General features: G+C 43.3%; 1 protein-coding gene across 10 annotated transcripts in view; it reads right to left on the bottom strand.

The window, feature by feature from the left end:
- LOC121552080 (clathrin coat assembly protein AP180) overlaps positions 1–20,596 on the bottom strand; it is a 46,733-nt gene that overhangs the window by 12,198 nt on the left and 13,939 nt on the right. For 5 of the 10 annotated variants that reach the window (XM_041864783.2, XM_041864774.2, XM_041864773.2 and 2 more), the window contains exons 3-20: positions 14,284–14,426; positions 13,808–13,883; positions 10,380–10,482; positions 9,843–9,936; positions 9,029–9,140; positions 8,690–8,796; positions 8,483–8,524; positions 7,853–7,914; positions 6,101–6,106; positions 5,931–5,943; positions 5,732–5,826; positions 5,466–5,542; positions 5,314–5,328; positions 4,723–4,893; positions 3,605–3,703; positions 2,676–2,852; positions 2,291–2,365; positions 375–455 (exon numbers count right to left, since the gene is read on the bottom strand). In XM_041864783.2, the coding sequence (XP_041720717.1) occupies positions 375–455; positions 2,291–2,365; positions 2,676–2,852; positions 3,605–3,703; positions 4,723–4,893; positions 5,314–5,328; positions 5,466–5,542; positions 5,732–5,826; positions 5,931–5,943; positions 6,101–6,106; positions 7,853–7,914; positions 8,483–8,524; positions 8,690–8,796; positions 9,029–9,140; positions 9,843–9,936; positions 10,380–10,482; positions 13,808–13,883; positions 14,284–14,426 (1,548 nt within the window). The remainder of the gene's footprint in view (positions 1–374; positions 456–2,290; positions 2,366–2,675; positions 2,853–3,604; positions 3,704–4,722; positions 4,894–5,313; positions 5,329–5,465; positions 5,543–5,731; positions 5,827–5,930; positions 5,944–6,100; positions 6,107–7,852; positions 7,915–8,482; positions 8,525–8,689; positions 8,797–9,028; positions 9,141–9,842; positions 9,937–10,379; positions 10,483–13,807; positions 13,884–14,283; positions 14,427–20,596) is intronic. The other 5 variants (XM_041864780.2, XM_041864781.2, XM_041864777.2 and 2 more) reach the window with 4 other exon arrangements.

Below are 20,596 nucleotides of genomic sequence, written 5' to 3'. Positions count from 1 at the left end.
TAGTCTCAAACACACCAATAGAAACTCCTTTGATCCCAATATGCTGTGACAAGTCTACATCTACTAAGCAACAAACTCTAAATTCTGTAGAGGATGTAGAAAATGTAGAATCCATCCTGAATACCACAGCTAACAACTTAACTACAGTAACAACTTTATGGGTCACCAAAACCATACAGAGAAACGGAATGAGAAATGCTGATGAAGATGAATGACATGATGAAAATAATAAATCAAATAATCAAATAATAAATTAAAGTTATGGCTTTCCTGCTTAGAGAGATTTTTTTTTACAAAAGGCCACTCATGTGAAGACCGTCGACCAGCAGCAAGGGGGATAGTGAGGGGTGGGGGGAGAGTGTACATTTACCCACCCCCAAACATGTCCATGATCGCCCCCTTGTCCGTTGGGAGGTCTGAGGAGAGGAGGGGGGCAGGGGAGGAGAATGCATCTGCTGTAAGGGGAGGGGTAGAGGAGGGTTAGAACACAAACACAGTGTGCGAATTACAGTAACAGTCAAAAGTTTGGACACACCTACTCATTCAAGGGTTTTTCTTTATTTTTACTATATTGTAGAATAATAGTGAAGATATCAAAACTATGAAATAACACATATGGAATCATGTAGTAAACAAAAAAGTGTTAAACAAATCAAAATATATTTTATCTTTGACAGTATTCAAAGTAGCCACCTTATGCCTTGATGACAGCTTTGCACACTCTTGGCATTATCTCAACCAGATTCATGAGGTGGCTACTTTGAAATGCATTTCAATTAACATGTGTGCCTTGTTAAAAGTTAATTTGTGGAATTTCTTTCCTTCTTAATGCGTTTGAGCCAATCAGTTGTGTTGTGACAAGGTAGGGGTAGTATACAGAAGATAGCCCTATTTGGTAAAAGACCAAGTCCATATTATGGCAAGAACAGCTCAAATAAGCAAAGAGAAACAACAGTCCATAATTACTTTAAACCATGAAGGTCAATACGGAACATTTCAAGAACTTTGAAAGTTTCTTTGAGCGCAGTCACAAAAACCATCAAGCACTATGATGAAACTGGCTCTCATGAGGACCGCCACAGGAAAGGAAGACCCAGAGTTACCTCTGCTGCAGAGGATAAGTTCATTAGAGTTATCTGCACCTCAGATTGCAGCCCAAGAGTTCAAGTAACAGACACATCTCAACATCAACTGTTCAGAGGAGACTGCGTGAATCAGGGCTTCATGGTCAAATTGCTGCAAAGAAACCACTACTAAAGGACACCAATAAGAAGAAGAGACTTGCTTGGGCCAAGAAACACGAGCAACGTACATTAGACCGGTGAAAATCTGTACTTTGATCTGATGAGTCCAAATTTGAGATTTTTGGTTCTAACCGCCGTGTCTTTGTGAGACACAGAGTAGGTGAACGTATGATCTCCGCATGTGTGGTTCCCACCGTGAAGCGTGGGGGAGGAGGTGTGATGGTGTGGGGGTCCTTTGCTGGTGACACTGTCAGTGATTTACTTAGAATTCAATGCACACTTAACCAGCATGGCTACCACAGCATTCTGCAGCGATACGCCATCCCATCTAGTTTGGGCTTAGTGGGACTATCATTTGTTTTTCAACAGGACAATGACCCAAAACACATCTCCAGGCTGTGTAAGGGCTATTTGACCAAGAAGGAGAGTGATTGAGTGCTGCATCAGATGACGTGGCCTCCACAATCACCCAACCTCAACCCAATTGAGATGGTTTGGGATGAGTTGGACCGCTGAGTGAAGGAAAAGCAGCCAACAAGTGCTCAGCATATGTGGGAACTCCTTCAAGACTGTTGAAAAAGCATTCCTCATTAAGCTGGTTGAGAGAATGCCAAGAGTGTGCAAAGCTGTCATCAAGTCAAAGGGTGACTTTGAAGAATCTCAAATATAAAATATATTTTGATTTGTTTAACACTTTTTTGTTTACTACATGATTTCATGTGTTATTTCATTGTTTTGATGTCTTCACTATTGTTCTACAATGTAGAAAATAGTAAAAATAAAGAAAAACCCTTTTGACTGTTACTGTACGTGCAAATGTCAAGGTATAATTCACACACACACACACACACACACACACACACACACACACACACACACACACACGTCACACAACTAAACAAACCCATACCCACTAAACAAACTCACACAAACAACAAAATACACAATCAGTATCCTTGAATTACAATAATGCACAAATGTACATATAAAAACAGCACTCAAGCACATGCTGAGAAAGAAGACAGAGATGGCGCAAGTTTGGGTACCTGCTCCAAACATGTCAACACTGGGGGCAGGGTCTGCTTTGGTGAAGCTTGGATCTGGCATGGAATCAAACATAGCTACGGGACAAGTACACAACACACACACATTGAGATGAGAACAGCACACTACAAACAATGATTAATTAGATGAACAATTGTGATTGAAAGCCACTGCAGGAGCAGAGAGGCATCTGAATAGAATGCTTCCAAGCTGAAAGGAAGCGTGATATGTGTAAGTTAGCCTCACAAAGAGAAAGGGACATCAAGGAACAATGCAGTTGATGGGTAAAATGCAGGAGAGGATAGGACACGGATGCAGAGTAGAGGACAAGGACGAAAGAGCAGAAAAGAAAAGGTTAAGAAGTACCACACACGTGTAAACATTTACCACTGAAGAGGTCTATCGATGGGGTGGTGGTGGGGGGGATGGGTGCTGTGATGGTGGATGAGGGGGCAGGAGGGGGCGCCACTGAGTTAAAGCAGTTGTTCGCCATTGGCATCATGGCAAACAGGTCCAGCCCTGGGCCTACTGCATTTGAACTGCAACCAGTGGGGGCAAAGGGGTCTTTGAGAGGAGAGAATGGGGGAGGGGATGACTTAGGGAGATGGAGATGTTACACAACCACCATAACACAGTGTGAAATAAACCTTGAGGTATGGCAAGAGCTATATTCTGTGAAATAGGGAAGAGGAGTGGGTGCATTCGGCTGAAATTCTGAAAATACAAGCTCAGTTAGTAATTCACTGCTCCATATTCTTCATAAACATACAGTAAATGTAAAAAACTATAAAGTACTGTATGATCAAGAGATAATCTGGAAAATATGCATGTCTGAGGAAAAATGATTTGTGAAAAGAGGGATAGCAGGAAACATCTTGGAGAAAGCAGTATTAGTAGTATTCACACTCTTTCATTATACTCTCTGAAATACCCATACTATACCAGATTTACAGAGTGTAACCACGGACCTTGCAGATGCATTTTGGGATAAAGTTTAATGAAGGAAAGGAAACCCCAGGTGGTATCTAGCATGGAGTGGCCAACCACTGTCCTAATAGCAACCTCAGCAACAATCTCCATGGTAACAGCAACAGCCATGCCCAGAAACAACCAGCAGCATCACATTTCTAGCTAAACTAGCTACACCCACTCACAGCAATGGGATCAACTGTTGAAACACACTCTCCATACACAAAAACACATAAGCATGGATGCACCGAGCACTCGAATACGGCCAAACACACACACAAACAGCCACAAAAATATGCACACAGCCATTTACACAGACAGACACAGAGACACGTTCTGTAACCCACCAGCTGCAGCGTCGGTGACAGGGGTTGGTGTGGAGGCCGGAGCCCCGCCCTCGGCAGCGGCAGAGGCATCAGAGGCGGAAACAGGGGTCGAAAACGCATCTGATACCCAACACACACACACAGACGACAGAGAGAAAGGTACAGCGAGAGATAGGGAGAGAAAGAACCGAGAAAAGAAACAAGCCAGACAAGAAAGAGAGAGTAAGTCAGAAAAGGAACTTCAGAAAAGGAAGGTCAAGAAACCACCTAAAAGATGGTCTGTGCCTCTAAGCAGAATTTAGAAATACTACTTTTACTTTATTAGATGTTTAATTTACTTAATATACTGTACCTATATTAAATATTTGTAATGTAATGTCAGGCATAATATATGTAATATACTTAATTAATATACTTATTCATCAAAGGTATTTTATTGCAGAGAGATACTATTTATTGCAGATAAATACTATTTAACTGAGGCATCTTTTGATTACTGTAATAAATTCAGTTTAGATTAGTTACAAAACATTTACTCTGTGGGATTACTTTGTGGCATGAATGATTGACAGGTGAAGGGTGAATGAGAATACAGACAGGAGGCACAGCAAGGTCTATGGAAGGCGGGCTTTAGCAACTAAACTAGAAGCGGTAACTAGGTCTGTTGCACTACATAACTGGACAAGCAGGCCACAGAATGAAACCAGAAGCAAAGGAAGATGTATTTTAGGCGGAAATAAAGAATGTGACTGTTTGATAGATTGGCTTTTCTCTGAAGTTGAGGAAAAGCTGTCGGACTATCAAACAAAACTAAGCATGTGAAAATGTATGAGTAGCATGTCTGAGTGTGTCTACAAGTGTGTGCATGCTTGTCTCTGTGTGTATATCTGTGTCAATGAGCATGAGATGTACAGAATGCATACCAGTATGTGTGTTCTGCCCAAATGGATGTGTTTGTTTTGGGGTATCTGGGTCACTGTGTGTATGTACATGCAGAGACTAAACATATAGATTAGTGTGTGTACATGCATGTAGCGAACACTACACTGCATCTCCTGTGTGTGCATGTGGAGGGTTGGTTGGGGTTGAGCTGTCCAGCAGAGATTCTGTGGTAGAGAATCCTCCAGAAGCCCACTGACCTCCCAGCAGATCCATATTCGTCGCACCGGGGGAAGTGCCGGCGGCCGCACTAGGGGGAGGAGCCAGAGTGACTCCTGGCTCTGCGGCTGTAGGGGTGGGCGTTACCCCCGCGGGAGAGGGAGCGGTGTCTACAGCGAGGGTGGGGTCAGGAAGCATGGACTCGCCCATTTCTGCAGGTACCCATGTGGTGTACCAACCAAACCCAAAACAAGGTACCAAAACAACCCCCAGAAATCATCCCCCAAAATACCCGATAGGAACCAAAGCAACCAAAAAGGCCCCATTAGAACCAAATGAAGGTATCAAATCAACCCAATTTCAACGAAACAACCGAAAAACATCCCATAGAAACAAAAGAGAGCAAAGAAAGATCCCCAAAATCAACCCCAGAATTAAAGCCCCCGTATGAACCAAGCAAGGGGATGTGGGGGAGGGATAGAGAGCAGAGAGAAACAAAGAGAGAGAAATAGACTACTGAGACTAGAGCAGCACTAGGAAACACATTGGGCGATCTAGAGGAGATGACACGCTCTGTTAATGTTAATAAACTAGAGAGGTTAAAGCCAGGGTCCCTGTGGGATAGCACTCACCTGATCCAAGGAGGTCTGTGGCAGCATCCCCAGAAGAGCATGGGAGAAGGTGATGGAGGAAAATGCAATTATATGAATGTTCATTAGATAATGTAACTACCGGTAAGTTTTAATTAACGATTAAACGATCAAGTTTTGAAATGGGACATTACCTCCCCAGGACATAGGGGCTGCTGAGGCTCCTGCTGACGGACCAGAGGAGGACAGAGGGTCCAGATCCAACAGAGAACTAGAGAGAGAGGGATGGAGAGAGACGGAGTGATGGTGAGAGAGAGATAATGGAAGGGGAAGGAAGAATGGACTCTTATTCACAATTCTACAAAATAAATGGAATAGATAGAATGCTAGAATGCCAGAACTGAGGAAATCCCTGAGGTGATAAGGTAAACTGCGGTAGGCAGAGGAAGTGGTCACTCACTCAGTGGCTTCTTCAGGTGGCGGCACTAGGGTGGGCACGGCGGCTGCAGTTTTGGCGGGGGTGGAGGTCGGGGACACGTTATTGGTGGGGGACCCCTGGAATACAGAGAGGACTTATTAGTATCCATGTGTCGACATACAACCAGAAACAGAAAGGCAATGATATACACAGGGAAAATAATTTGTAATCTTCAACTCACCTTTGTTGGAGACCTGAAAGAGAGACGGAATAGTTCATGTTTCAATTTCATCAGAGCTAGATATCACCTTTCAGAGCTGAAGTCATCTACATTTAAATTAACTTTTTAACTTATTTTCATGACTACAATAAACTCATCTGTCAAACCCCAAATTAATAATTTATGCTCACCCTTCACTGTGATCCCCAATGATGAACAGAAAGGAACAAAGAGAGAAGAAGGATTAAAGGAAAAGATAACACAAAACTGTCTTTGGAACACTGTGGTGCTGGGACAGTATTCAGCCTGGCAACAAAGGCGCATCCAATTGGTTGTGATTGTTCTCCTCCTTCCGGCCCACTCACAAACCAGCAAAACCATTGTTAAATATGTATTATATTTCTCAAAACTATTAAATAATGTGCACAGAATTAGAAAGATATGTTAATTCTATGTTGACTGAAATCATTGAAACATTTAAATGTTTGTTTTCACGTAGGCTAGTAATAGCACTCGGTCGCTGAAATTACCAAATTAGCATTCTCATAGACTTAACATGGCGGGATAGCTGGTTAGCTTTGTGGCACAACAGAAGGAAAATATCAAAACGTTATCTACATAAAACCTTTTGGCACCGTTTCTGTATTTTGTCATTGATATTCTGTGCCTAACAACATTGCCAGTTCAATCATTGATCTTTGATTGAAAAGGGATACAGCCTGTATGGATAATTACCATTAGATATAGTCTAATATGCTAACTAGCTAACCCGCAATGTTTTCTATGTGAATTCTAATTTGCTAATTTCGGCTATTATTTCTGGCTATTATTATTTTAGGCTATTATTAAGTACTATTTGTAAGTGAAAATAAACGTAATTGTTTTTCAATAATTTTTCTCAGAATATAATTAACATATATTTCCAATTCTGTGTGTACGTTATTTAATAGTTTTAACAAATTTAATTCATATTTAACTATGGTTTTCCTTGTTTGTGAATGGGCTGGAAGGAGGAAAACCAACCTGGTCTCAGAGCATTTCATATGTTTCTGTAAGTAAATCCGAGACACTCCATTTAGTATGATATGTTACGTTTTGTATGGTATGTCCTGTGTAGCTCAGTTGGTAGAGCATGGCGCTTGCAACGCCAGGGTTGTGGGTTCGATTCCCACGGGGGCCAGTATGAAAAATGAATAAAAAATGTATGCGCTCTTGATAAGAGCGTCTGCTAAATGACTAAAATGTAAAAAATGTATGTATTAATTTGTGGATGTCCATCACCCATTTCGTATGATATGTTACGAATTTGCAAAATGTATGATATGTTACGAATGCTAGCTAGGTGACTAGCGTTAGCTAGGCTAGGGGTTCGGGTTAAGGTCAGGGTTAAGTTTAGGAGTTACGTTAAAGGGTTAAGGTTAGGGTTAGGGAAAGGGTTAAGGTTAGGGGAAGGGTTAGCTAACATGCTAGTTTCAAAGGGTTAGCTAGTTGCAAAGTAGCTTAAAAGTTTTAAGTAGTTGCTAATTAGCTAAAATTCTAAAGTCGTCCGTGATGAGATTTGAACTTGCAACCTATGGTCTGCTAGAACTTTCGCGTTATACGCTCACCCATCCACCCTGACCAACCACCTTACTTTTGTTTTTGCCTTAAGTAACCATTTGTCTTATGTAACCATACCAAACTTAATATATCATACTCATTTGAGTGTCCCGGATTTACATTTAGTATGTCACGTCTAGTCTATGAGACCAGGCTGCATTCGATCAGGAACTGGGTCAAGTGGGCAGGGCTACATAAGGTGAATAGAGCCCAAGTTATGAGTATCTAGTTTATCTCACACTCTCATTTCTCAATTCATATTTTCTCTGTGTAAAGATACCTATGGAGCCATTCCCACATTTGAGCTCTTTCTGAAATGGTGTAGTTAGAGAGGGTCCTCTTACCCCTTCTTCCCCTCCAAGCTGTTCATGTGTGTCTCCAGCGACTCCAGGATGCTACTGGGAGCCTGAGGGTCAGAGAAGAGAGAACCAATCAGAGACACAGAAACAACAGGTTTACGTCACTGACTTCCTTATCCATCTACATGCCAACACTTCAAATAACACAGCACCCAATTCTATTTCTATGGCAGCACCACTCCAGACCCTTAATTTTTAACTCACCCCACTACCCCACTTTTGTATCAACTCAATGGCCTGTAGAATGAAGTGTTAAGGTGTTCACATTTTACTTAAACTCTACAGTCGTTTGTGCACACGGAAGCACACACACATGCTAACACACACACACACACACACAATGCAGTCAGAAGTGTCAGTCTGTAGAATGATCCCATGCCAAAACCCCATCCTCCAAACAGGCACTCAGCCAAGCCACCCCGTGTCTCTATGGTTACCGGGTCCTCGATAGGCTGAAAGGGACAGTCCTCATTGTCTGAGTCTACGAGGTCCGTCACCACTCGAGGGTGCAGACACTGGGATCGCAGGGGGGAGATTAGGATAGATGTGTGTGTGTGTGTGTTACAACTATGCCATCATCCTTCTAGAGAGAAAGCACAAAGATCAGTGACTTACATAGTTGATGTCTGGAATGTCATTTTTTTCGACACCGACTGTCTGTGGAACAAAATACACACAAGAGACAACTTCACAACCAAATCCGTGCATCATAACCTTATATTCAAAATAGAGAGACACTGCATGTGAGGAAGCACTGTGTGAGTTTCATTTGGATTTAAGTTAGTTAGAATATACCCTAATCTGTTAGGAAGTTTCCTTTACCTCAGCGAGCTTCATGAACTCTCCGATCTTGGTGACCCTGGTCAGGAACCTCTTATAGATCTCCAAGGCCTCCTTGCAATCGCCCTTCTTCATCTTAAAGTATTTCTCTACAGATATTTAACAGTTGTTATGAATAAGAGCATCTTCTAAAATCACTAAACGGTGAAAGAAAGTCATTGATCTTTTAATTGGTGACAGAGTCTGCTTCTCAAATGGCACCCTATTCCCTTAATAGTAAACAACTTTTGACCAGGGCCCACAGGGCTCTGGTCAAAAGTAGTGCACTATATAGGAAATAGGGTGCCATTTGGGATGCACCCAATGACATGTCTAACTCACCTAATAAATTAATGATCCCGTCGTTGTAGGAGGCAAAAAGCTTGACCAGATCCTTGAAGAGCAGCAGGAATGCTGCGTTGATGATAGGGTTATTCAGCTCCTTGGGATGGACCTGGGAGAGAGACAGAACTTTTTAAAGCGTTTTATCATGTAGTTTGTAGTGTATTAAGAATTATGACTTTGCTAATGTTTTCAAGTGGAACCTGAGAGGATGTTTATTTAGTTTCAGAGGGAGCCGTTTTAGGGTGACGCCCCATAGAAGACAGGGAGTGTGTTGTAGACAGGGGATTGGACAGTAGAGGGAGCCACCTATATTTTGGGGAATATTATAAGTACTGAGTTTGAACAAAGAACATTAGAGCAGACATATTATTTTGGGACTCTGCTCTCCGGATGCTCTAGACATCTGTAAACTTATGCTGACATCTTGTGATATGAATAAAACTTATGATCAAAGCTCAGTATAAGCGGACTCCTTTGTTACAGCATAATTAGCAACATTGACTCGACACTACAAATTCAACAGAAGAGCATTAGTTAACTTAATTAATTAAACTCCAGCAATATTCTGCTGTACTAAAAAATTGTGCACCCGCACAGAAATATCAGGGTCAATAGAACAAATAGTATCATTGCTATTGAGAGAGAGAGATAGAGAGAGAAAGAGAAAATGTAACACAGGAAAATAAACAATAGGTAAACATTATTCTTTGTGGCCTGACATAGTACAGTGGTCAGCTAATTCACAAATGACGACAGACAGACAGACAGACAGTAATAAACAGATCAATGATGAACAACATGTCAAACTCACATCAAACTCCAGCAGTGTGTCGATCTGAGTCTGCAGGACGGGCATGCCTTTTAACAGCTTGTCTGGAGCCATTGTCCTCATCACCCCTTCAGCACTGTGGAGGAAACACACAGGGGAGAGCATAACAAGGGGCTCATGGATGAGGTAAATAACAATATGAGGTCCTCAGTGATGAGGTGAATGATAGTATGAGCTGGGCTTCAGTGATGAGGTGAATGACAGGTGGGCTTCAATGATGAGGTGAATGGCAGGTGGGCCTCAGTGATGAGGTGAACGATAGTATGAGGTGGGCTTCAGTGATGAGGTGAATGACAGGTGGGCTTCAATGATGAGGTGAATGGCAGGTGGGTCTCAGTGATGAGGTGAACGATAGTATGAGGTGGGCTTCAGTGATGAGGTGAATGACAGGTGGGCTTCAATGATGAGGTGAATGACAGGTGGGCCTCAGTGATGAGGTGAATGGCTGGTGAGCCTCAGTGATGAGGATCTCAAGGATGGGGATGTAAAAGGATTTGGAGAGACAGGGAAGTGACTGACCCCTTCTTGACTTTGGTGAAGTCGAAAGCCATCTGGCGGTAGGCAAAAGCCCTCTCATTGAGGTAGCGGCCGTAACGTCTGATGAAAGTAGACATATCATAGCCTAGAGAAAGAAGAGAGCACCACATTCATGTCACACCAAAAACGTTCTCTCTTCAATTTTGCAAGTCGTGTATCTGATTGTAGGGGAGATTTGAAGGGGATTGAACGGGAGGGTTGCAGTAGCTATTTTTTTTGTTTACATTAGGATGAGAGACAGTACGATGAGACAGGGGATCTATAATGAGACCAGGGCAAGACACTGGTGAAAAGCGCAGGATATAGCAATCATGGAGGCAGGAAGCAGTTTAGTGTGTGTGTGTGTGTGTGTGTGTGTGTGTATGTACAGTACCAGTCAAAAGTTTGGACACACCTACTCATTCCAGGGTTTTTCTTTATTTTTACTATTTTCTACATTGTATAATAATAGTGAAGAGATCACAACTATGAAATAACACATACGGAATCATGTAGTAACCAAAAAAGTGTTAAACAAATCCAAATATATTTGAGATTTTAGATTCTTCAAATAGCCACCCTTTGCCTTGATGACAGCATTGCACACTCTTGGCATTCTCTCAACCAGCTTCATGAGGTAGTCACCTGAAACGCATTTCAATTAACAGGTGTGCCTTCTTAATTTGAGGAATTTATTTCCTTCTTAATGCATTTGAGCCAATCAGTTGGTATACAGAATATAGCCCTATTTGGTAAAAGACCAAGTCCAGCTCAAATACGCAAAGAGAAATGAAGGTCCATCATTACTTTAAGACATGAAGGTCAGTCAATACAGAAAAGTTTCTTCAAGTGCAGTCGCAAAAACCATCAAGCGCTATGATGAAACTGGTTCTCATGAGGACCACCACAGAAAAGGAAGACATTAGACCGGTGGAAATATGTCCTTTGGTCTGAGGAGTCCAAATTACAGATTTTTGGTTCCAACCGCCGTGTCTTTGTGAGACGCAGAGTAAGTGAACGGATGATCTCCGCATGTGTGGTTCACACCGTGAAGCATGGAGGAGGAGGTGTGATGGTGTAGGGGTGCTTTGCTGGTGACACTGTCTGTGATTTATTTAGAATTCAAGGCACACTTAACCAGCATGGCTACCAAAGCATTCTGAAGCTATACGACATTACATCTGGTTTGGGCTTAGTGGGACTATCATTTGTTTTTCAACAGAACAATGACCCAACACACCTCCAGGCTGTGTAAGGGCTATTTGACCAAGAAGGAGAGTGATGGAGTGCTGCATCAGATGATCTGGCCTCCACAATCACCCAAACTCAACCCAATTGAGATGGTTTGTGATGAGCTGGACCGCAGAGTGAAGGAAAAGCAGCCAACAAGTACTCAGCATATGTGGGAACTCCTTCAAGACTGTTGGAAAAGCATTCCAGGTGAAGCTGGTTGAGAGAATACCAAGAGTGTGCAAAGCTGTCATCTAGGCAAAGGGTGGCTACTTTGAAGAATCTAAAATTTAAAATATATTTTTATTTGTTTAACACTTTCTTGGTTACTACATTATTCCATATGTGTTATTTCATGGTTTTGATGTCTTCACTATTATTCTACAATGTAGAAAATAGTAAAAATAAAGAAAAACCCTTGAATGAGTAGGTGTGTCTAAACTTTTGACTAGTACTATATGTATGTATGTATGTATGTATGTGTGTGTGTGTGTGTGTGTGTGTGTGTGCGTGCAAGTGTGCATGGATGTGTGTACAGATGTAGGATCTTAATTTGAGCCAGTTTGCTACAGCAGGAAAATAATCCTGCAGCAACAGGAAATGTGAATTATTATGTGGATTATAATTAATGGAAATTGTTGTAGGGGTTGATACATTTTTCGTCAGGGAAAATCAAGTCTGAAATTTCAAAGTGGAAATTAAAAACTTCAGAAGCCTTTTTAAACCTCAAATACACTACAAGTTTGAAATTTCTCCTGCAACAGGGTAATCAAATTAAGATCCTACATCTGTACATGTACAGTACTATGTTTAGTGTGTGCACATTGCATGCTTATCAGGCCAGTGATTTCCTCTCTTTACAGATGTCCCCTGTCTCTTCCTCTCCTTCTCTCCTCCTGTCTCCGCCTCTCCTCCTCTCCTCCTGTCTCTGTCTCTCCTCCTCTCCTCCTGTCTCCTCCTGTCTCCGCCTCTCCTCCTGTCTCCGCCTCTCCTCCTGTCTCCGCCTCTCCTCCTGAATCTGCCTCTCCTCCTGTCTCTGCCTCTCCTCCTGTCTCTGCCTCTCCGCCGCTCCTCCTGTCTCCGCCTCTCCTCCTGTCTCCGCCTCTCCTCCTGTCTTCGCCTCTCCTCCTGTCTCTGCCTCTCCTCCTGTCCTCCTGACTCTGCCTCTCCTCCTGTCCTCCTGTCTCTGCTTCTCCTCCTGTCCTCCTGTCTCTGCCTCTCCTCCTGTCCTCTTGTCGCTCCTCCTGTCCTCCTGTCTCTGCCTCTCCTCCTATCCTCCTGCCTCTGCTCCTGTCTCTGCCTCTCCTCCTGTCTCCTCCTCTCCTCCTGTCTCTCCTCCTGTCTCTGCCTCTCCTCCTGTCTCCTCCTGTCTCTGCCTCTCCTCCTCTCCTCCTCTCCTCCTGTCTCTGCCTCTCCTCCTCTCCTGTCTCTGCCTCTCTTACTCTCCTCCTGTCTCTGCCTCTCCTCCTCCTGTCTCTGCCTCTCCTCCTCTCCTCCTGTCTCCGCCTCTCCTCGCCTCTCCTCCTGTTTCTTCCTCTCCTCCTCTCCTCCTGTCTCCTCCTCTCCTCCTGTCTCCTCCTCTCCTCCTGTCTCCGCCTCTCCTCCTGTCTCCGCCTCTCCTCCTGTCTCCGCCTCTCCTCCTGTCTCCGCCTCTCCTCCTGTCTCCGCCTCTCCTCCCGTCTCTGCCTCTCCTCCCGTCTCTGCCTCTCCTCCTGTCTCCGCCTCTCCTCCTGTCTCTGCCTCTCCGCCTCTCCTCCTGTCTCTGCCTCTCCTCCTGTCTTTGCCTCTCCTCCTGTCCTCCTGGTCTCTGCCTCTCCTCCTGTCTCTGCCTCTCTTCCTCTCCTCCTGTCTCTGCCTCTCCTCCTGTCTTTGCCTCTCTGCCTCTCCTCCTGTCTCTGCCTCTCTTCCTCTCCTCCTGTCTCTGCCTCTCCTCCTCTCCTCCTGTCTCTGCCTCTCCTCCTCTCCTCCTGTCTCTGCCTCTCCTCCTCTCCTCCAGTCTCCTCCTGTCTCTCCTCCTCTCCTGTCTCTGTCTATGCCTCTCCTCCTGTCTCCTCCTGTCTCCTCCTCTCCTCTTGTCTCCTTCTGCGCCTCCAGGTAGTCTCACATCTCATCTACTGTATCTGTTTATGCTCTCAACTGGGAGGGAATCCACCTGCTTCACTCCCCAAACATACACACACGCACACAGGAAGTGCACTTACCGTGGGAGCCTGTTTTGTCAATAAAGTTGCTGAGGTTGAACAGAGCGGTCCTGGAGGCCAGGTACTGGATGAACCTCTGAGGAAGCAGAATGACAATAAGGCACTGACACTGAAACACCTTACAATTAAATAGGCTGATAAAAAAAAAAATGAATCAAAGAAAAAAAAATCAAGACAATTAAGGCATATTTACTGAAATAGTCAAATACAAATTGAGTGCTAGTATGTTATGTCTATAGCAATACAGCAACTCAATATGTAAAAATAGCTCCAGACAAACACAACTGTGTTTTATAACCATGTTTCAGAATGAGCTCTAGTCTGCAGCAATACTAATAGCACTGTTTCCAGCACCATGGACAGCTACACTCACAGCTCCCCTGGGATTAATCAAGACAGCCGTGTAGCTGTCCATAGTGCTGAAACAGTCCTAATTTGTTTTATTGTGGTTGTGCACTAAAATGCTGCCCTCTGACCTCATTTCCATGGACACACATGTGGTGTGTGGTGACTAGGGCCTTGAAGACGACAATCCAGCTGGCGTTGGTGGCCCTCTCAAACAGAGTGTCGGCCATCTGAGGGATGTTCACGTTGGTCGCATTGGTGGCCGATATCAGATCTGAAACACATAGAGATATGTTTGTTAGTACTGTGGGGTTCAGATCAGTGAAACTGTTCTGTTATTGATTGTCGATCCGTGACACGGTCAGTCATTTTGAGACAGTGGAATATAGCAGGACTTGTTAGGATAGATCAAGGTTTCTAAAGAGTTATAAAATTATGAAGAGTAAGTACAATTTCAAAGTGTTAAGACACGCTGACTACCAAGAAAATATGTAATGTGCTGCCGTAGCTGATAGTGAAGCCTCACTCCAGGTCAAATGAGTCTGTCTCAGTCTCCATACTGCTCCATTCATATGCTCTGTGAATTTGGAGTAGGAGTGCTGGTGTGTGTGTGTTTGTCTGTGTGTCTGTGTGTGTGGGTATGGATGGTGATTCTGGGTACTGTAATGTGTGAAAGCCCTATAATAGCCTCTGGGGGTTGTTCACTTCACTGTGTACCTAGTGGAGCTAGGCATTGCAGAGTCAGACATCCATTTGGGAGTTAGGACACACATACAAAGCCTCAAAAGAGCCACCCACACTGCTAGAAAGGATCCAACACAGAGATAGAAATAGTGCCTTGTCATCCTTATCTCCCCCATGGAAGACAGACTGTCACTCAGGCAGACAGACTGACACACAAACTGCCACAGACAGACAAAGATACAGACAGACAGACAGACAGACAGGTCTGACTCAGAGAGCAATCACCTCTGAAACATAACCTCAACTCAGCGCTTTGGGATATAGTATATGACAGATTAGCTGCTCGGAAGAGAGAGAGGGTTTTTGAGATTTCATCTGGCCTTTATTGGTATATTTTATCACACAAATGTCAACCAACCATCCCTCCTAGGATAGGGAAGGTTGCTATAATCATAGCCAAACCATGTTTCTGTACTGTCAAAAGGCGGAAGCTTGTCCTGCCAAAGGATGGAAGGCTGCAATATTATCGATTATTGTCCAACCTAAAAAGAGAGAGGGGATGCATGATGAAGAAGGCTTGTTGGTCATTTCATGGTTAAAGGGGAGGGGCTTTGTCCACAGATTAATATAATCAGTGAGGGGTCTGGTGTGGTTACCCCTCCCCCAACAGCCACACACACAAGAACAAACACACACACAAGCACACACACACACACACATCTCCAGTTAGAAGCTTTTGTGTCCAGTTTTTGTCTAATGTTCTTAGAAAAAAAAAGCTGCTATCTAGAGCCTGAAAGGGTTTTTTGGCTGTCCCCATAGGATAACCCTTTGAAGAACCCTTTTTGGTTCCAGTTAGAACCCTTTTGGATTCCATGAAGAACCCTTTCCAGTCTCTCCTAAATGTATCTGCCTCTCTCAGTAAAACAGTTGGTGATGACACACCCCTTCAGTTTTTTCCAGTGTCTGTGGCCTGATAAGACAACCACAAGGAGCCAGACCACAACTAGAGGCAGAGGCTTTTACATAACCTGTCTCTGTCACAGTGGTAGCTATAGAGCTTAGCATCCATGCTAGGACATTAGCACAATGCTAACACACCCCGCAATTATGTCGGTCCCTGCTTTGCTTTGCTCTGTTTACGACACCACAACTCAACCATATGTTCCATCTCAACAGGCAACCCTGTCATGTGTTGTTTATGTGTGGATTGTTTAATGTGAATAGAGAAATAAGAATATTTGTGGCCCACCACAAGTTAACTATTTTGTTTGCCACACAAACACACACATATGCGCGTTCATACACTTACACACACACACACCTACCACAGAGCAGTGTGTAAGTCTAATGATGATTGACTGATCTAAATAAAGACTCTTTCAGTAATCCACAGCAGACAGGAAAGCTGTAAGAATTAACTGCAACAATGATTCACTTACCAGATGACTGAAAACGCCTACACACACACACACGACACATGCTGTGTCCATGCATAAAAACGTGCATTTCAGACATCTCGCTCCTTCAGAGCAAGAACCAATTTAAAAAAACAATTAAACCCATTTCTCACTCTGAAACACCAAAACAAGACAGAAAATATCATTCTAAGGATATGCTACTCCCCAAAATGACTGTCTGTCGAATCACTCTGGAGTCGTTTGCCCTCCACTGTGCCTACCCAGAACCCCCGTGTCACCCAGAGTCTTTGACCCGCGCTACAATCTGTTTCCATGGCAACCGGCCTGCCTCTCAAGGGTCAGCAATCATGACACAATCATTAAGGACAACAAGAACTATCTTCTCCATTACAATGGCTTCACACAAAGACCAGAGGGGTTGATGTTTGATGTATCATCACAGTGGCACATCAATATCTGTGGCAAAGTGTATAGGATCATTGAGATACACAATATTCTTATTCCATTTCCATGTCTAGGCCTAGGGCATTATCTGTGGTCCTCTGTAGCTCAGCTGGTAGAGCACGGCGCTTGTAACGCCAAGGTAGTGTGTTCGATCCCCGGGACCACCCATGCACAAAAATGTATGCACGCATGACTGTAAGTCGCTTTGGATAAAAGCGTCTGCTAAATGGCATATTATATTATATTATTATTATATATATTATTATTATTATATTATTATATTATTATCTGTGGAATCTATGCATTATGCAAACACAAACATAAGGGCAAGAGATATGTAATATACACTACCGTTCAAAAGTTTGGGGTCACTTAGAAATGTCCTTGTTTTCGAAAGAAAAGCAATTTTTTTGTACATTAAAATAACATCAAATTGATCCGAAATACAGTGTAGACATTGTTAATGTTGTAAACGGCTATTGTTGCGGGAAACGGCTGATTTTTAATGGAATATCTACATAGGCGTACAGAGGCCCATTATTACATTTACATTTTAGTAATTTAGCAGACGCTCTTATCCAGAGCGACTTACAGTTAGTGAGTGCATACATTTTTTGTTTTTTTTCATACTGAGAGAAAGAGGAAGAGAGAAGAGCGAGAGAGAGAAAGAGCGAGAGAGAGCGAGAGGAAGAGCGCGAGGAAGAGAGAGAGGAAGAGCGAGAGGAAGAGAGAAAGAGAGAGAGAGAGAAAAGAGAGAAAGAGAAAAAGGAAGAGAGAGGAAGAGAGAGGAAGAGAGAAAGAGAGAGGAGAGAGAGAAGAGAGAGAGATGAAGAGAGGAAGAGAGAATAGAGAGAGAGAAGCGATTTACAGAATACCATACAGAATGCATAAAAAAAAATTTTAAATTCATACTGAGAGAAAGAGGAAGAGAGAAGAGAGAAAGAGAGAGAGAAAGAGAAGAAGAGAAAGAGAGAGAAGAGAGAGAGGAAGAGAGAAAGAGAGAGGAAGAGAGAGAAAAGAGAGAAAGAGGAAGAGAGAGAGAGAAGAGAGAGAGAGATGAAGAGAGAATAGAGAGAGATTATTAACTCATTATCAGCAACCATCAGTCCTGTGTTCCAATGGCACATTGTGTTTGCTAATCCAAGTTTATCATTTTAAAAGGCTAATTGATCATTAGAAAACCCTTTTGCAATTATGACAGCAGCTGAAAACTGTTGTGCTGATTAAAGAAGCAATAAAACTGGCCTTCTTGAGACTAGTTGAGTATCTGGAGCATCAGCAATTGTGGGTTCGATGGGCTCAAAATGGCCAGAAACAAAGAACTTTCTTCTGAAACTCGTCAGCCTTTTCTTGTTCTGAGAAATGAAGGCTATTCCGTGCGAGAAATTGCCAAGAAACTGAAGATCTCGTACAACGCTGTGTACTACTCCCTTCACAGAACAGCGCAAACTGTCTCTAACCAGAATAGAAAGAGGTGTGGGAGGCCCCGGTGCACAACTGAGCAAGAGGACAAATACATTAGAGTGTCTAGTTTGAGAAACAGACGCCTCACAGGTCCTCAACTTGCAGCTTCATTAAATAGTACCTGCAAAACACCAGTCTCAACGTCAACAGTGAAGAGGCGACTCCGGGATGCTGATCTTCTAGGCAGAGTTGCAAAGAAAAAGACATATCTCAGACTGGCCAATAAAAAGAAAATATTAAGATGGGCAAAAGAACACAGACGCTGGACAGAGGAAGATTGGAAAAAAGTGTTATGGACAGACGAATCGAAGTTTGAGGTGTTCAGATCACAAAGAAGAACATTTGTGAGACGCAGACCAAATGAAAAGATGCTGGAGGAGTGCTTGATGCCATCTATCAAGTATGGTGGAGGCAATGTGATGGTCTGGGGGTGCTTTGGTGGTGGTAAAGTGGGAGATTTGTACAGGGTAAAAGGGATCTTGAAGAAGGAAGGCTATCACTCCATTTTGCAACGCCATGCCATACCCTGTGGACGGCGCTTGATTGGAGCCAATTTCCTCCTACAACAGGACAATGACCCAAAGCACAGCTCCAAACTATGCAATAACTATTTAGGGAAGAAGCAGTCAGCTGGTATTCTGTCTATAATGGAGTGGCCAGCACAGACCCTATTGAGCTGTTGTGGGAGCAGCTTGACCGTATGGTACGTAAAAAGTGCCCATCAAGCCAATCCAACTTGTGGGAGGTGCTTCAGGAAGCATGGGGTGAAATCTCTTCAGATTACCTCAACAAATTGACAACTAGAATGCGAAAGGTCTGCAAGGCTATAATTGCTGCAAAGTTCGAAGGACACAATTATTATTTCAATTAAATATCACTATTTCTAACCTTGTCAATGACTACACTTCCTATTCATTTTGCTATATTTCCTATTCAAACTAATTTCATGTATGTTTTCAAGGAAAACAAGGACATTTCTAAGTGACCCCAAACTTTTGAACGGCAGTATATATATATATATATATATATATATAGTACATTCGGAAAGTATTCAGACCCCTTTACTTTTTTCACATTTTGTTACGTTACAGGCTTATTCTAAAATTGATTAAAAAAAGAAAATTCCTCATCTACACACAATATCCCATCATGACAAAGCAAAAACAGAAATGTCATATTTACATAAGTATTCAGACCCTTTACTCAGTACTTTGTTGAAGCACTTTTGGCAGTGATTACTGCCTCAAGTCTTCTTGGGTATGACGCTACAAGTTTGGCACACCTGTACTTGGGGAGTTTCTCCCATTCTTCTCTGCAGATCCTCTCAAGCTCTGTCAGGTTGGATGGGGAGAGTCGCCACTCAAGGACATTCAGAGACTTGTCCCGAAGCCACTCCTGTGTTGTCTTGGCTGTGTGCATAGGGTCGTTGTCCTGTTGGACCCAGTCTGAGGTCCTGTCTGAGGTCCTGAGCGCTCTGGAGCAGGTTTTCATCAAGGATCTCTCTGTATGTTGCTCTTTTCATCTTTCCCTCTTTCCTGACTAGTCACCCAGTCCCTGCCGCTGAAAAACATCCCCACAGCATGATGCTGCCACCACCATGCTTCACCGTAGGGATGGTGCCAGGTTTCCTCCAGACGTGACGCTTGGCATTCAGGCCAAAGAGTTAAATCTTGGTTTCATCAGACCAGACAATCTTGTTTCTCATGGTCTGAGAGTCCTTTAGGTGCCTTTTGGCAAACTCCAAGAGGCCTGTCATGTGCCTTTTACTGAAGACTGGCTTCCATCTGGCCACTCTTCCATAAAGGCCTGATTGGTGGAGTACTGCAGAGATGGTTGTCCTTCTGGAAGGTTCTCCCATCTCCACAGAGGAACTCTGGAGCTCTGTCAGAGTGACCATCGGGTTCTCGGTCACCTCACTGACGAAGGCCCCTTCTTCTCCCCCGATTGCTCAGTTTGGCCGGATGGCAAGCTCTTGGAAGGGTCTTGGTGGTTCCAAACTTCTTCCATTTAAGAATGATGAAGGCCACTGTGTTCTTGGGTACGTTCAATGCTGCAGAAATGTTTTGGTACCCTTCCCCAGATCTATGCCTCAACGCAATCCTGTCTCGGAGCTCTACAGACATTTCCTTCGACCTCAAGGCTTGGTATTTGCTCTGACATGCACTGTCAACTGAGGGACCTTATATACAGTGGGGAGAACAAGTATTTGATACACTGCCGATTTTGCAGGTTTTCCTACTTACAAAGCATGTAGAGGTCTGTAATTTTTATCATAGGTACACTTCAACTGTGAGAGACGGAATCTAAAACAAAAATCCAGAAAATCACATTGTATGATTTTTAAGTAATTAATTTGCATTTTATTGCATGACATAAGTATTTGATCACCTACCAACCAGTAAGAATTCCGGCTCTCACAGACCTGTTAGTTTTT

The sequence above is a fragment of the Coregonus clupeaformis genome, chromosome 36, assembly GCF_020615455.1.
Source record: "Coregonus clupeaformis isolate EN_2021a chromosome 36, ASM2061545v1, whole genome shotgun sequence".
Classification (NCBI taxonomy): Eukaryota; Metazoa; Chordata; class Actinopteri; order Salmoniformes; family Salmonidae; genus Coregonus; species Coregonus clupeaformis.
Note: the sequence above shows the minus strand (reverse complement) of the source record. Positions and strands in the feature narration are given on the sequence as shown.